Raw genomic sequence first — 17,754 nt, 5'->3', positions numbered from 1 at the left:
GCATAATCGTATTTCATAAATATTCCGCGAATCGCAATTACAACGAAAGTTAGCTTGTAGAAATGGCAGTTTCTAACTACCCCCGTCCGTGCGCAGATGGAATAGCCCTTTAAACTACCCGCGAATAGGTAGGGAAAGAAAACACTTCAAACAGAAATGCACGACTCCTTGGCCTACCCGAGTGGTTTAATCTAAGGTCAAAGATCTCATAATTTATAAAAGTTCTCCCTCCATTCAAATCGGAATGCATGTTTCGGAACAAAAATGGGCTGAATGTGTACCCATTAATACAGATCCAAAATTGACCCTATCTCTAATAAATATGGAAAAAAAGGATCTGAAACAAGAATAATATGGTATGTAAGAAGAGGAAATTAGAGATAGATGAATTAACTGAATGATAAGTAGTTTGTGTTGTATCACTATTGTAATAGCCAGAATGGACCAAGGTTGCGTATTAGTAATTTTGACAAATGTCCCACGATTATCAGTAGAGGATTTTCTGGCCAAAAGAGTTAAGCCATTATTATCTTAGGCACTGATAATAGGCTCAAATCACGATTCAGGGTTAGCACCGCTTAATCTGTTTCTACCGCCATTTACCCTATGAATAGGATAGCCAAAGACCCTGATATTGACCAGTCAAAGGTGGTATTTGATTTTCGGTTCCCAGTTAACATTATCCCAGTTAAGTCCATACACGCGTTAAGATTAATTCTTTTACAGGTCAATATCTTCGTGGGCTTTGTCATAGTTACGTTCCAGAAAGAAGGAGAGCAAGAGTTCAAGGACTGCGAGCTGGATAAGAACCAGAGGAACTGTATAGAGTTCGCACTAAAAGCCAAACCGATTAGAAGGTAATAATGTTGTTCAACGGCTAACTGGTCCGTATATATAATTAAACCCAAGCATGTTTAATTGAAATTAGGTTTCTTTTTCAACCTTCTTCAAAAAAGGAAGAGGTTCTCAATTCGACGCTATTATGCGAGTTACCAAAGATTTTTTTTGTAGGTGAACCGTTTTTATGATTCTGTTTTGTTATTTGAAAGCGAAATTTTTATCACGGTTTGGTAAATAGTTTTGGAGTTACGCATAAGCTTTAATTAAGTTGGATTTCGCATTCGCGAAGCAGCTACCCTTGAGTTGTTAGGTCTTTTTCGGAGGCGCTCGGGCAGCTGTTACCAAGTTCCACCCCTCCTGGCTTTCGCTCGCAGTTGTCCTGGTGAAACTGGAAAGGCCTCCGGGCCAAAAGTAATCCTTCCTTCATAAAAAACTTAGTTCGTTTATATTGACAACATTCTTCTATTTTACAGATACATTCCAAAGCATCGCATCCAGTACAAGACTTGGTGGTTTGTGACCTCGCAGCGTTTTGAAAACGTCATCTTCTTCTTCATCGTGCTAAACACCATCGCGCTGATGATGAAGTTCCATGGCTCAAAAACGGAATATAAAAAGGTATTTCGGGTTGTCACTATATAGGATGAGGTATGTATCCGTGCGACCACAAGACGCCATATCACCGGTAATTACGCAAACTGCATTGTTTGTAGGGTTTTGATTTTAATTAGACGGTATCATTCCTTGAGCGTGGAAGTCATTCATGGTACATGATTCAAGTTTTTTTTGTTTTGTTTTATTGCCCTGGTAGGCAGACGAGCATACGACACACCTGATGGTGAGTGTTTACCGTCGCCCATGGACTTCAGCAATGCCAGGGGCAGAGCCATTCCGCTGCCTACTGTTTAATACTCTCCGCAAGCCTCGTTTGAAGAAGGACATGTCATACTGCTCGGGAAACACCGTGGAGGGGAGCTCATTCTACAACCGGATGGTACCGTGGGAAAAAAGATCCCTGGAAACGCACTGTAATGACCGCAATGGCTCCAAGTAGTGTGGATGTCCTCTACTCCGGTGGCGGGTGGTGCGATGGTAAAATCGAGGTGATGGTATCATCTCTAACAACTCCTCAGAGCACTCCCCATGGAACATAGGTACATAACCCATAGGTGATTCATTAGAAAAACTGATGCCTTCTTGCATCATATTTAATGTTGGTACAGTTGTATGGCTCGATAGGACTATCTTGTAGACCATGACGCCTTTGGGAAACAACTGTTTTATGATACATGTCTAATGATGGGAAGCGGCCTTTATGCTGTGATGTCTATAGATTCAGATAATCTCTTTTAGGTTAGGTTAGACCGTAAGCTCTTTGACCAATCTACGCTTATGAAAAACCGTCCTGATATTTCAAGATTCTAGCCTAGCTTTATAAATTCTAATTTATTTTCCAGGGACTCGACGTTCTTAATATGGGACTAACCACGGTCTTTACTTTGGAGTTCATCCTGAAGTTGGCCGCATTTAGGTTTAAGGTTTGAACCATTTATAAACTGTTTTTAGTCTTACAAGTCTTTTTTTCTTTTTAGTGCATGGCTTCAAACTAGGTTTGAAAGGAATACTTAGCCGACGCAAGGTTCTTTTTTATTGCTCTAGATGAGCGGGTTGAAGTGTCTGCCCAGAAGTTGGAAAATCCATAGACGTAAGATTGTGGAGAAGCTACCACCCACATCTAGACATAAGACGCAGATAAAATTATCTTGTATAACAGCGGCTTACAGGTTAGGTAGTGTTACTGGTGCGAACTCTCAATGCACTCTTTCGATGGTTCCTATGTGAGATACGTAAATTTCTCAACTTCAATAGTAATAGATAGTACGTCGTGGGTGGTATGCTCTACTTCTCAGTCCATTTAGTGCTTTAACATATTTTAATTAGACACTTACAAACTAAAATTCTTGATTGCTTCGTCTTGAAATTGGGAAAGGTAACGTAAAAAAAAGAAAATATTTGAGAAAAAACAAAAAACAAAGCCCGCTGAGTTTGTTTCGCCGGTTCTTCTCAGGACTGTGGCTTTTTTGGAACCGCTGGTAGAGTTAACATTGTTATTTATATTTTGACATTCAACAAGTGTGTTATACTGACATCTAAGTTGAAATAAATGATTTTGAACTTGAATTTGAATTAGTTGATAGATTCACAGTATTTCGTAGAGTCCAAAAGTTTATGGGATACTTTGCAATGATTCCTAAACATCTTTAAAACCAGTTAAACCGTTTAATTTTGGTGTTTTTTACTGTCACTACATTATTTCCGATGCTTCGAATACTTGTCATCTTGGATAAAAAACGCGAAATTAGACTGTAAAAACAGTTTTAATAATGCTTCTTTTATTTTTAGAACTACTTCGGCGATGCTTGGAATACGACGGATTTCATTCTAGTCGTGGGGAGTATCATTGACATACTGGTGACGCAGGTCAACGAAAAAAAGGAGGTAATGTGTACAACTTGTGTATACAAGGGTCCAAGTAACTTTCGACCATGACCATTGACGCCCAAGACCTATATTCATTAGACTTAGACTCGGATTACATTTTTTGTTTCTGAAACTGAAGCATATTTAAAAATTTATATTAATATCACTAATTTTAGTAGCTGCATTAGAAATCGATTGAGAAAATCAGGACAAAGTTGTACTTACCTATTATTTCTTTGCCTATTTATGTATGTATATAATAATATGTTTCTTTTTCATCGCAATTCCAACCTCTGGACATCTATATATAGGAACTATTGTTTGGACTCAAAAAAAATAGACCTGGAGTTTCTTTAGTTGGCTTAAGGCTTACAGCTCTTCTGGAATAAATTGGTCAATAATTAAAATGGAAATACGATCATCCACCTTGAACTATTTATTATATCGTGTCGTGGAGGATCCGCGTATTACTTACCTACAAGCCCCCTAGCAGATTCTATATGAGCGGTATGTTCTTGGAATCCAGGAATACGCTGAATAGTATCTCAACTGTACTCCTGAGGTTTCTATCTGTGAGCATCGATAAGCACTCACCATTATGTGGGCAATATGCTCGTATAGCTACCACGCTAATAAAAGTATTCTTATCTAAACCAAATTTTGATCCTAAGTAATTAAGTCATGTATCAATTCTAATTTTGTTCTTATCTTGTTTCAGCTCGGAAGTTTCGATGCGAAAACTGAGAAAGTAAGTAACAATTAGAATATTTCTAAATAGGATTCGTTAGGTAAAAGCTTCATCTAACTTTCTGGCTATATAAATTCTGAAAATGTTGAGGTTAAAGTTTCGATCCAATACTTATCCAATACTTGTTTTGTTCGAGACAGCTTAAGTTCAAATCTTGTCAATTTATTATTGCCAATGAAGACAGCCATTTGAATCATCACGATATGCTGACGTTGATACAACCAAAATATTTTATCACAAATCATGAAAGCTAAATAAGTAAATAAATATTTACTGACAACCACGCCACGTTATGGTTTTTAGATAATCACTGATCATAGGGAATTGTTCGTCAAAATCCTTTGTTTGTTTTGCAATGATTAGACATTTGTTACAAATCAGTAAAGGGTTTGGTAATATTCGGTATAATACTCGTGTTTATTAGGTTTTTTGAATTTTTGGGAGATATTGGGCATAGATTTTACTCTCAACTAATTAAGATCTGTGTCTGTACGATCGCAACGTATCAGTGTTACCTAATATGTACAGTCGACGCGTAACTCGAAAATATGCTTGTACTGGTGACTTGTTCAATTCGAAGTATGCGTTTTATCAACATACCAAATATTTATCAAACTTTTTTAAGTGTACCTTACCTAGTCATAGATGCATATGCTTGGATTCAAATCTTTATACGGGTGCGGTAATTCCTAACAAAATATGTACTTTACCCGATTTCACTAACGGCTTACATAATGAAAAAAATACTGTGCAATAAAAAAGTATTGATTAAAAAAATACTTGTATGTTTTCCAGGGTCCCCTGTCAAAATACATCACGTTCTTTCGTCTCTTCCGGGCCATGAGGTTGATAAAACTCTTATCCAGAGGAGAGAGGATCAGGACTCTCCTGTGGACCTTCATCAAGTCATTCCAGGCTCTACCTTATGTCGCTTTATTGATTGTACTGCTATTCTTCATTTACGCTGTGGTTGGAATGCAGGTAATATGTATTCTGTATATAAAAATAACAGACTGGAAGTAGGGCGTATTGTGGGAACGAACGAATAGCTACCATCATAGCTATTTCTGTCGAGAAGCATTAATAGCAGGGCATTTCTAGTTATATTTTGTGTGCCGATTTAAAATCGTAATGTTCCTGAAATTTATTAAAGTTCGAAAAAGAGCTAAATCTTAAATTTCTCGCCAATTCTTTTCGTGATGAATATGTAATCTGAATTGGCGGTAATATTATGTAAAATTAGGATCGTGGTACATAAAATAAGACTATTCCATTGTTGCACTTTTATTGTTCTCTTCTCAATTCTCTATTATAATAATTAAAAAATATCTGACACCTTTTCTACACATTGCTGATTCAATCGTCTTCTCCATCTTCCTTTTTTGTCATTCTCTTTTCCCTTTCTTACTGTTTTCTCTCACTCACATTTTAACGTCCCGTTCCACACTCTTTTCATACGTTCCGTTCTCACCGATCATACAATTAAGACTCTTGAAATGAATATTGGAACGATCTACCTCCATTTTGATTTTTATGATGTTCACGAAACAATTTTGTTCACAGCTTTTCGGAAGAATTTACTTTGACGACGCAGTCATAACTGACCATAATAATTTCCAGACATTCCCGAACGCTCTCATGGTGCTCTTTCGGTCTGCCACAGGTAAATTACGAGCACTCTAGCTTATCTTCAAATAATATTCGTAGGTACAGGTCGCTAAAAAATTATTGCTTGTGGGAATACTAATTCAAACGCGAAAATAATGAGTTTGTACGGAGAAGTAATCATACGTTAAGGTTTTAAGGATAAATCTGTCCTACTTAGACACTTGAGACTTTGATCTCATGTTCGAAGACAGGGTTGTGCTAATTTCATAAGCTTGAATCATCGGGTCGTCATGACTTGTTCCGGGGTCACGAAGATTTACCGGTGGTAGGACCTCTTGTGAGTCCGCACGGGTAGGTACCACCACCCTGCTTATTTCTGCCGTGAAGCAGTAATTCGTTTCGGTTTGAAGGGTGGAGCAGCCGCTGTAACTATACTGAGACCTTAGGAGTTACATCTCAAGGTGGGTGGCGCGTTTGCGTTGTAGATGTTTATGGGCTTCAAATCACTTAACACCAAGTGAGCTGTGAGCTCGTCCACCCATCTAGCAATAAAAAAATAAATAAAAAAGATGTCCATGCCGACACAGAACCCTAAATGAGTAGTCAGTGCTCAAGTTAACATACTCTTCGGTCAGCGCGCTCAGACCCACAGCCAGTAAGATAATTCACACTTGCCAGGTGAAGCATGGCAGGAGATCATGATGGCATTATCGCCCAATGAATACGAGCGTCCAGGTAATCCGCCTCACTGCATCAAAATCGACACAGACGGTCGCTACGTTGAAGACACAACAGAATGCGGGAGTTGGCTAGCGTTCCCCTACTTCATATCCTTCTCTTTGCTCTGTACTTTCTTGGTGAGTCTTTGAGTACACCGAATTTCTTAAGAGCTGTTGTGAATGATTAATTGATTGTGATCGTTATTCACAATAATGTTATTGGTAAGATTACCGTTTTCTTTAGCGAATTGAAATAAAAAAACCCATTGAATTTGTTTAGCCTCAAAATTCTAGCTTCATCTATATATTAATACGTGAAGCAAAAACTTTGTACCCCTTTTTACAAAAATTGCGCGGATGGAGGAATATGAAATTTCCTACACTTGTAGAGAATATAGAGAAGGAGGGCAGAATGATTTTTTTTTTTGAACTATGCATAAAAATATATTAAATCAATAAATAAGACATTACACACACTACCATGTATTTAAACTCTTTGTTTATTGTCAATTGTCAAGCTTTTGTTATTGTTTAAAGTCTCTGGTCAAATTGAGAATAGATTGATATTGTTTGTCTTTAATATTATAGTGTAGTTTTGGCGAAATCTGTGATTATATTATAGAAGTATAATAGTGTTTGACAATAGGACCATAATATTGTTTAAAATTATAATTTCAATTAATTATAGTCGAATTTCGACAACTGCGGGACCTCTAGTATGTTTAAATGGGAGCTCATAGACATCAGAACGTGAATACCACGGTCAAACTATCAGATATTAAACTATAATAATTATTCTCAAGAGCCTAGCGATCCTTCATACTGGATGGTTCCAGGACAGAAATATAGATAAGATAGAATAACCTATAAGTGAGGACTTGGAATACGCCCCTTTTTTCAATATACCTTGCTCACCAATAAATAAATTGGACACTTTCGGATATAATAAGAATATATTATGCTTTAATTCTCATTACGAGAATTATATATCAATTATAATTGATGCATTGTTACTGTTAATAGTGCGATGGACGGGCGGGTTAAACATCTTAATAAATTATTCTAGTTTTTAATTTGATGAAAGAATTTGTAGTTTTGAATATTTTAACATGCTTCAATTAGCTTGGTGTGTTTGTGAAGGAATCTGAATGTCATTTTCAACAGAATGAAAAAAAAAAGAAGATTAAATTAATTGTTAATTCGGTTTGCTTTCCAAGTTATTTAGTTTTTAAACTACACATACTGTTGTTTTTGTAGATCATTAACTTATTTGTGGCCGTCATCATGGACAACTTTGATTATTTGACGAGAGATTGGTCCATTCTTGGCCCCCATCATCTGGACGAGTTTGTTCGGTAAGATTTATATGGAGCACATTTTTTTTATGTGATTGAGGGAGGTTATTTTTATGGTAGGGTGCGGTTCTTCTGTGCCTTTGATATTCTGGCATTGCTGATTAGCAATAGCGCGAAGGGAATTTTGGTTGGTACTTAGTGAGGCAGAAATGTCTCTTCTGTTTCCTTCTTTTATTACTAAAATGGGTGGTAATGATAACATAAGATATCCTAATTTGGGGCCGGATGATCGTGTATAATTTTTTCTCAATTCTTTATTTAGTAAAATAAATAAAAGAAGTGTTGCCAGAATTTACTATTAACATCTAAAGTGTTGTTATTTTAGGTTGTGGAGTGAATACGACCCCGACGCTAAAGGCAGAATCAAGCACTTAGACGTGGTGACGTTGCTGCGGAAAATAAGCCCGCCTTTAGGTAAAGCACCCTCGGAGCTTTTAGTGGTAGAGCATAGTTCGAGACTGAACGGTTAGGCCTCATCAACCTGCCGCGTATCCAACGAGCATCTCGATTGGTAGCCGTCGTATAACACTGGTGGTACGATGTCATGCGAGTCCGCATGGGTAGGTGCCACCACCGTGCCTATTTCTGCCGTGAAGCAGTAGCGCGTTTTGGTTCGAACGGTGGGGCAGCCTTTGTGCCTACTGTAAAAACTAAGACTTTTGTGTTAAGGTGGGTTGCGGCATTTACGTTGTCGATGTCTATGGGCTCCAGTAGCCACTTAACATCAGGTGGGCCGTGAGCTCGTTCACTCATTAAAGCAATAAAAAATTAAAAAAGCACTTCAAGACCTCCGATTGACTGAAAATTTGCATTGAGAACCGCTGATTATGTATGTGCTAATAATTTTTTGATCATGTTAAAAAAATAGGGTGTTTATATATATTTTTTGTCAATTCTGTTGGGTTACTTCACAGATTATTTTTTTGGGTTGTTTTAGGTTTCGGAAAGTTGTGTCCTCACAGGACTGCGTGCAAGCGTCTGGTGTCGATGAACATGCCTCTCAATTCCGACGGGACGGTCAATTTCAACGCGACCCTCTTTGCTGTTGTCAGAACTCAACTCCAAATAAAGACTACAGGTGATAATTATGTCACTATTATTCGATGAAGTAAAAATAATATTTCTTATCGGTCAAAAGAGTTATTGTTACATAGCATTAAACGTGTAAAAAAATAATAATGATATTGGTATCTATCTATCTATATATATAAAAATGTATTGCTGTTCGTTAGTCTCGCTAAAACTCGAGAACGGCTGGACCGATTAAGCTAATTTTGGTCTTGAATTATTTGTGGAAGTCCAGAGAAGGTTCAAAAGGTAGATAAATAAGAAAATGCTCGGAATGAAATTAAAATAACAATTTTGTTTTTCCTTTGATGTGTCCTCCGTCGGATGGATTCCTTTTGTTTGTTTTAAATTTATTTTATACAAAAGCTTAGGCCTTTTATTTATCGATTGAGGCACTACGAAGTCTGCCGGGTCAGCTAGTTAAGAAATAAAAATTGTAAAACAATAATTTGAATGCTCTGAGGAATTGTTCGCTATGATCTCCTCTTCTCCTTTTCATCATCACGCCTCCCACAAATGGGCAGATGCTGTCTGAAGCTGCTGGGCTCATCTAAAGTGCGCTTCCTGAGATTTTGTTAGCCACGTACCATCTGGCTTTGGAATTATCTCCCCTCCAAGATATTTAACAAGCGCCATGAAATGTCCTTCTTTAAACGAGGTATGCTGAAAGCTCTTAGTAGTGAGCGGCGATTTGGCTGTATTCGCATTTGTACTACTACTAGGGAATGCAGCAATGAACCGTATTATAATCGCATTACGAAACATTTTTCTTCTACCTTACTAATTTTATTAATCCCATAGGTGTAATTGACGAATGCAATACCCAACTCCGCGCGATCATCAAAAGAGTTTGGAAGAGAACGTCTCCTAAGCTGCTGGACCAAGTGGTCCCACCTCCTGGAGACCCGAACGAGATCACGGTGGGAAAATTCTACGCGACTTTCCTAATTCAAGATTACTTCCGGAGGTATGTGTGTGACCATTGCTATTATAAGTACGTCATCAAAGTAAATCTTCTAGCAACTTCAATTTAGAATCATTTATTTGTTAATACGTTTCTTTATTTATGAAACTTAAGTTATCTGGTTACATTGGAGAGGAATTGAATAGAGGCGTTTTTTATTGGGAGCAATTTATGGTTCCCATAAATTCGTTTCAATTCAAATATTGACAAGTAATTAAGATTATTTTGACACTGTCCTTTGTTTTGGGCTTTGAATTCGCAAGATGCCTAAAGATGATGTTTACTCGTAATAATAAATGAATTAAATTTCCCAAACGTTTCGGTCTGTGTAAATAAATTGGTATTAATTCGTTTATTTCTATTTTATAGGAACCATGCGTAAGTCGATGTCCAAATTCTAAGCAACTCCGAAGAAGTTTTTTATTTTATTTTTTAAATTCCGCTGTATTTTTGCTTTTGTATTTGGCAACGATATAGTTCTCGGCTGAGCCAAAAGTTGCTTGAGACATTTTTGTTACATTTTTATTTATTTTTGTTATGATTCTGAATTGTTACACCAATCACACATTCCACGTATTTTACTATTCTTGATGAATACCATGATCTGGTAGATTTATTGTAAATTTTCAAACGTATCCGATTTAAATACTGCTTGGTGGACGGTGTGATTCATTTTTGTTACATTTTCAGCTCCCACATAATTAGGGTTGTTATGCCCTAAGCTCAAAATTTCGTTATTTTGATTCAGCATGTTTACAAAGTTTTTTTTTCCAAATTTTTCACGGTTCGTCTCAAAAGCATGTGTCCTCCGTGTCCCCCATCTTTCATCTTAACGTAATACAATCACTTGCTTGGAAATGTGCACAATACGATTTTGTTTTTTATTATTATTATTTCATTTCCATTTTTGCGTGCATTACTATTGTTGGAATTACATTTTGTGTTCGTAATTATTATGTTGGTGCATGATTTAAAATTTCATTGGCTTGTTTTTTACTATGTTTGACGGTTCGGGCAAATGGTTGGATCTTAGCACAGAGAAGACATGTTTTAGGACGATTTTAGTTATATATTTTTTTCTAACATCAGCCATGGTTTCAACTTGTTTTCGGCTTTATTTTGATCACTGGCTTGTTTTTGAAAATTTCCAGATTAGGTAAACGATTTGAATTTTTATTGTGATAAAAATTACAATTTGTTTTTGGTGTGAATAGGAGATTTTGGCGCAATCTTTATCAATACATTTGAATCATCACTGTGATCATTTATGAAAACAAATCACTCAAACGTAACTCTCGTAACGTTATTTGGAGAAATTTAAAAGACCGCGTATTTATTTAATCGCGAAATTTTAACTCCATGGTCCTTAAAAATAGCATTGCACTATCCAAATTTTTTACTATTCCAACTAAGATACCTTTCAAAATTATCAAGTAATCCAGTATTTTAGGCTCATTGATGAACAAATCTGACAGGTTCCGAAAACGAAAGGAGCAGGCTGCAGCCACCAACGTCCAGAAAACCTTCCAGGCTGGTATGAGGACTCTACACGAAGCCGGTCCAGAGCTGAAGAGAGCTATCTCCGGTAACCTAGATGAGATCGTCGAAATTGTGGAGCCTATGCACAGGGTAACTTACCTATATATTAATACGTGAAGCAAAAACTTTGTATCCCTTTTTACGAAAATTGCGCGGACGGAGGAGTATGAAATTTTCCACACTTATAGCGAATATAGAGAAGAAGTGCGCAATGCAAGTATTTTTTAAAATAATGCTTAAAAGATACATTAAATCAATAAAGAAAACATTACACGCACTACCATGTATTTGACACACATACGCATGCATACTATATAATTATTGTCAAACTTTTGTTCTTGACGTCTGTGGTCAAATTGAGAATAGATTAAATAATATTGTTTGTCTTTATTAATATTTTTCTATAGTGTAGTCTTGGCGTTGAAAATACATTCATAATAGTGTACAAACTTACAATTCCAAATTAATTATAGTCAAATTTCGACTACTGCTGGACCTCTAGTATATACAAATTTACAACACCTTCTTCTTGCCTTTAAGCCACTATGTGGGAAATATACAGGTGCATACTCAACTCTTCTCACGCAAGTCCTTCTTCATAAGTCTTTTAGGAATGCCCCAGTAAATTTACAACCCTTTTTTTATTATTTAGATGGGGGGACGACCTCACAGCCCACCTGTTGTTAAGTGGTTACTGGAGCCCATAGACATCTACAACATAAATGCGCCACCCATCTTGAGATGTAAGTTCTAAGGTCTCAGGTATAGTTACAACGGCTGCCCCACCCTTCAAACCGAAACGCATTACTGCTTCACGGCAGAAATAGGCAGGGTGGTGGTACACTTACCCGCGCGGACTCACAAGAGGTCCTACCACCAGTAAAACTCTCTTTATTTCTCAAGCTCTCTTGAGCAGAGAATGATAGTCCCGCTGAGTTTCTCGGCAGATCTTCTCAGCGGGTCGCGACTCCGATCCGGTAGTAGATTCATTCGCGAAGCAGCTGCTCTTGAGTTGTTAGTCTCCTTCGGAGGCGCTCGGGCAGATTGTAGCACCCCTCCTGGCTGAGCCTTTGCTCGCCCACCTGTTCTGGTGAAACTGGACAGACCTCTGGGCACCAGTCATCATTCAATCATAAAAAAAACACGTGTGGCACTCGGTGACTGCCACGGTAAAGCTATTGCATAGCATTTTTTATCAACTTATGCAATTATAATTAGACAATAATAATTTAATATTAGAACAATAACAAAATAAGACCACGCTATATTTATAAACATTAACAAAAGCAAAACATTAACTGTTCCCTTCAGACTCATAAACTAGACCGCGCAAGAGAGAGATGGGCAGACTTTTCATGATGCGCATTTATTCACTACACTACACAAGCGCAAAGTGTAGATATGTTGAACGCGAGCTACATGGTAGGCGGAGTGGGGGTGTTAGGTTTTATTTTCGTTACGGAATTTCTTGATTCGGTCGCCGCGCTCAAAGCCCGCGATAAAAGCTATTTAATAGCTTAAAAGAAGAATAATAGTAATACACTATTGTTGTATATTACCGTCTATATTCTAGTAGCTTACTTTCGCACCGAGTGCTCAATTGCTTTCATAACCACAATCTTTTTTTTCGTTTACCTCCAACTTTTGAAGGAGTATTCTTGCAGCACATACTTATATATAGTTTATGTCATAGAGCCTAAAGTATATTGTAGGTAATGAAGTTTGAAGTTTTCCGCCCTACCTATTCGCTGGTAGCCTAAGAGGCTATTTAAGCTACATCCGGACGGGTAAAGCTTAAATATAATATATGTTTACAATAAAACCAGTTTCTATTTTAGTATCTCTAATCAAATTTATCCGAATTTCAGCGCAACCACACATTATTCGGTGCTGTCCTAGCAAGTATCAAGAAACACGGTCGCGAGAGCTTGTATAGGAGAGAAAAACCACGTCAAGAAGTAAAAAGCTCTGGTAAATAAAACTTAAAGCTTAGAAGTGCCATCCCTTAACATATTATGTTCATGTATCTTAAAGAATGAGAAGTGCACATAATTGCGCGTAGCTTTAAGGTGTAAAAACCAAGTTTCAAAATTAATCTAATTTAAATTCAAACTTGATATTATACGATCCTAAAGTTTAAAATAAATCATTTTATAATATGAATATTCTGTTTTACATAGACACTATAAGTGATAATGAGTTGTTAATGAATAAATATACCAATGGATTACAGGATTTTTTTTACGTTACAGCATCTGGCGATGGACCATCACTGGGCGCCATGATGCGGCGGGAGCTTGGCTTGGATGGCAAAATACCTGAGGAAGAAGTGTGAGTTTATAGTCTATTCCAGAAATGTCAGTCGTTTGACAGTGAGCCCTTATGTCATGTGTCAACATAGAATATTATGTCAATGTCAGATGTCATCTAGATAGAATGTCAAGATAGTATCATGTGGCATTAGAACCACTGAAGTATGAATTAGAACTAATATTTTTGTTGGCTCCGGAAACAAAATTACCTGGTACGCGATAGCTGGTCTGTGTGCTTAAGGCGAGGTGGTTTCCGATACTTGATTTAAAGATTTTTAGATACAACATGTATCTAAATCCTTATCAGTATATACTTTGAGAACGCACCATCAAAATTACTTTATATTAGTAATATTACGCGCAAATTGATATTTTGAAAATCTCCTTATTTATGTCGCAAGGTCTTCCAAATAAAATAGTAGTGAATTCAGTGAAATGAGAGGTAGCTACAAAATGTTACAGGAAAGGTGACGAAGGTAACCACAGCGACGAAGAGATCGCGATGCAGCCCCTCCTTCACGGCAAAGATTCGGAAAGCATTTTCAAAGTTATCGAGTAAGTATAGAACAATAGTTTTAAAGTATAACCTACCGGCTTTATGTATATTTTCTTAGCCAATAGACGTTGTGAAGAAATCATAGCACATTAAAAAAACAATCTAAGCGCCATCTACCGGCATTTCTAAGAACTATATTATTAAATGTTTCCGTTGTCGGAAACCAGATGACAGCACTATCAGAAGTATGTTTTAAATTGATAAAGTTAACGAGTGATGGAATTTGCAGAAAAACATCCAACGATTTATTGCAGAGTATGCGAAACAACCGTAAGTTAGGTTTTAGTGTGTTTTGATTGCGCTTAATTAACAAATACGTGTCGTTCGTTTTATTGTTCAACTAAAAAAATAGACTGTAAGATATTTTAATTTGAATAAAACAATATTTGTGTGGTTAGGAGACAATCAGTTACGGAGAACAAATAGATAATTTTTTGTAGCATAGACTCTCCGTGTGCGCATTTCGAACGATGCTTCTATGACAGACTTCAATTACCGCAGTTGCCCATTTTTGTATGGGATTAGACCTAAGACGTGTTCGGAAATGAATTCTGGTATTTCGGAACAATGATTTTTTAATATTAAGATGAAATTCGCAAAATTTGCGTGATGACTGTATAGGTAGTGTGTGAGCTTGCATGTACCGTCCTGGATAATTAAGCCGTCAAGCATCCATGGGTTCCGGTTTTAAGAGTGGTTCTCCCACAGATACAACCCACTGAGTTTGTTGTCGGATCCTCTCGGTGGGTCGCGATTCCGATCCGGTGGTCGATTCTGCGAAGCATTGCTCTGGCTAGGGCCAGTTTTAGCAACTCTCTCAGGTTGAGCCCGTGAGCTTACCTACCAGCTCTAGCGTGGGTTATCCCTTTAGGCTAGCAACGATAAGGTAGGAAGAAAAAAATGTGAGCCGTCACGGGACGCCTGGCAGATGTGAAACATCGAAATTATTTTGTAAAAGTAATATGCAGAAAAGAACAGATTGTGACAGGAACTAAATATGTCATAATGATAAAATAAAACATTACGAAAAAATAATTTGTTTTCAAATAAAACACAGGTTATGTGTACTGTAGTAAACAACACTGTATACACTACGGAGTATACACTATAGGTATCCGAGCTCCGTGTAGCGAGAGAGATGGCTTAACGCTGGATCGAGTGGGAGAGAATCGCACAGTCGATTGCGCATGGCGATGCGTCGCCACGGCATGCGTCGCCACGCCAGAAATCGGTTTTACGTGCGGCTATAGATGTTTTACATCAAAAAGAGTCGACCAACGTTGTTCAAGTGAATCTTCAACATCATTGCTCACAATAGACGGCGTTGTAAGATTATCATCTCAAATAGTATCGTCTATATAAATTATAATCAGCATTTAGTGACGAAATCATCCCCTACTTAACTAATTATCGGAAAAAAAGCGTGCGTCCACACTGTTCTTGAGGTATAACTGAGGTACTATTTACCAAAATATAATGTGCATGTGCATGATTAGTGGAATATTTATCGTAAGGTAACAATGCTCTTAAGCTTCCCAAAGCACTGGAGCCCATAGACCGTGGCAAATATTTACATTTGAGTGAGACATTTCAAAATACTCTATTTCTATTGAATTAGAGAGAGACACTAAATCGGTACTATGTTTTAAAAAAATCCTTTTACCTTGGGTGTATTTTTTTTAAATGGTGGTGCAAGTCTAGACTTGCATTTTTAGATTAATTATTTAACGAATCTTTAAAAAAAACCATCGACATAATTATTTCAGAAATATATTCTAAATATTTGGATAAGTTGTTATGATATAGCCTATATTCTTAAATATGACTTTATCAACTCCCTTTTTCTGACATCGCTAATAAATATTTGAATTTGTCCCTGTGATTACGAGAAGTATTTGTGTTAAATGAAAAAGCAGTATCTGAACACGACACAATAGCTTTTTTGGTAGCTTTTTGGCGGAAACATTGGGAGTGAATTTATGTGCAATGTTTCATTTTGTTAACTTAGTGTTCTTTCAGATTTAAACGTGTAAAAATGGTCTAATAATTATTAACCGTTTAACTTGTGACAACAAGTGTGGGCAATTGCAATAAAAATCTTCGGCCGTAGCTTCTTGGGTCCTTCCAAATAGTACACTAAATCCTCAGTAAATTTTTACTATTTCGCTGAGAATATCCCAAATCAACTTCACCTCATTTCGATCCATATTTCCAAAAAAGCCAAAACAGGATTCGTGTTTTTCAGTATGGCCAAAACAGGTGAAACTTTTTTGGTGGGAGAGAGAAGACAATAGAGAGAGAGAAAGAAATAAAACTATATAACTGTATTTAACTTTTATCACTGTTTGAAACAGTAGTAGGTGCAATATTACGCTTTTGAATTCAACTTAAAATACACAGATTCACTTAAGTTCAGAAGTTCAGTTGTTTGTTTTCAATGTAATCTTATTAAAATCGCTGTTATGTTTATAGGTCGTGACAAACAACGTGTACAAACCAACCACGTGCCTTACTGTGTAGAGAATCCTGCGGAGAAATTAATAATAAGGGTGATTATTTGATTATGTCTTGACGATTCATTTTATTACGATATTTTGTTATTGTTCATAAAACTCGAGATATCAAGAGATTTTGTATTAAGTATAGACCGACGCTATATTATAAAATGGTCTTTCGAGCTTGGTGACCAAAATATGTATAGTCTGGAAATATTAAAATAAAATGTTCTTGAATAGCTCAATGATTTCAGTTGCTTTATTGTGGTCTCCAGGTGCTGACCGAGCAAGGTCTAGGGAAGTACTGCGACAAAGACTTCATCGAGACCACGCTGAGAGAGATGCGGGAGGCGCTGGACCTAACACCGAACGAGATGGACACGTCTGTATCGGTTGTGTTGTGTTGGCCTTGTGGCGGCGTTATGCGTGTTTTCACGCGATAAGCTCCTAGTTCTAGACTGAGCACGTGCAGCTAAAGTTACTGAAAGACATCACATGTGCCCGACTAAGATTTTTGTTAGACAAATTTCGAATATCCGAGGAAACACCACAGTATTCGTTTTAATTTTGTGGTGTAATATTGTGGTCAGTTCTAAGTCTCTAGAATTTTGTAATGCTTCTTACGATCTACTTTTTTATTTTCAGTGCTGCCAACCAAATAATAATGCAAGAGAGGATAATGAACGAAGCACAACATCGACCGAGCGATGTGGTGAGTATTTTTGATGGTCCAGAGGACGTTGGGAATTTTGCCTAACCATCCTATCTGGTTAACGCAGCCCATAGATGTTGCACAGTTTTGTTGCGAGACATCTGTTGGCACGCTTTGACAGTAAAATCGAACCGTACGCGGCACATAGTCAATATTCTCGTCAAAAATAATTGGTACTAGGTTTTATTAGTTATTATGGACATAGAAAAATGATATCCCACGGAAACAGTTATTTTCTTTAAATGCTACGTACCCTATATATTTTTCTGTGCCCCTGAAAACTTGTATCAAACATTCTATTAAGAGCTCTATCTGGTCTCAGTTGAGCAGGTAAGACATGCATGGCTAACTGACAAA

General features: G+C 37.1%; 1 protein-coding gene across 6 annotated transcripts in view; it reads left to right on the top strand.

Moving 5' to 3' along the window:
• Positions 1-17,754, top strand: part of LOC114239650 (muscle calcium channel subunit alpha-1) — a 70,097-nt gene that overhangs the window by 50,793 nt on the left and 1,550 nt on the right. For 4 of the 6 annotated variants that reach the window (XM_028169955.2, XM_089739914.1, XM_089739912.1 and 1 more), the window contains 21 exons: positions 727-857; positions 1,314-1,458; positions 2,298-2,378; positions 3,244-3,339; positions 4,040-4,069; positions 4,865-5,050; positions 5,633-5,732; positions 6,356-6,534; positions 7,654-7,751; positions 8,077-8,165; positions 8,689-8,829; positions 9,621-9,786; positions 10,153-10,161; positions 11,259-11,412; positions 13,191-13,293; positions 13,575-13,653; positions 14,097-14,189; positions 14,420-14,460; positions 16,663-16,739; positions 16,961-17,067; positions 17,331-17,397. In XM_028169955.2, the coding sequence (XP_028025756.2) occupies positions 727-857; positions 1,314-1,458; positions 2,298-2,378; positions 3,244-3,339; positions 4,040-4,069; positions 4,865-5,050; positions 5,633-5,732; positions 6,356-6,534; positions 7,654-7,751; positions 8,077-8,165; positions 8,689-8,829; positions 9,621-9,786; positions 10,153-10,161; positions 11,259-11,412; positions 13,191-13,293; positions 13,575-13,653; positions 14,097-14,189; positions 14,420-14,460; positions 16,663-16,739; positions 16,961-17,067; positions 17,331-17,397 (2,172 nt within the window). Of the gene's footprint in view, positions 1-726; positions 858-1,313; positions 1,459-2,297; positions 2,379-3,243; positions 3,340-4,039; positions 4,070-4,864; positions 5,051-5,632; positions 5,733-6,355; positions 6,535-7,653; positions 7,752-8,076; positions 8,166-8,688; positions 8,830-9,620; positions 9,787-10,152; positions 10,162-11,258; positions 11,413-13,190; positions 13,294-13,574; positions 13,654-14,096; positions 14,190-14,419; positions 14,461-16,662; positions 16,740-16,960; positions 17,068-17,330; positions 17,398-17,754 lie in introns of those variants that run through there. The other 2 variants (XM_089739913.1, XR_016325716.1) reach the window with 2 other exon arrangements.

This window comes from Bombyx mandarina, chromosome A1, assembly GCF_030267445.1.
Source record: "Bombyx mandarina strain Sakado chromosome A1, ASM3026744v2".
NCBI classification, from domain to species: Eukaryota; Metazoa; Arthropoda; class Insecta; order Lepidoptera; family Bombycidae; genus Bombyx; species Bombyx mandarina.
Note: the sequence above shows the minus strand (reverse complement) of the source record. Positions and strands in the feature narration are given on the sequence as shown.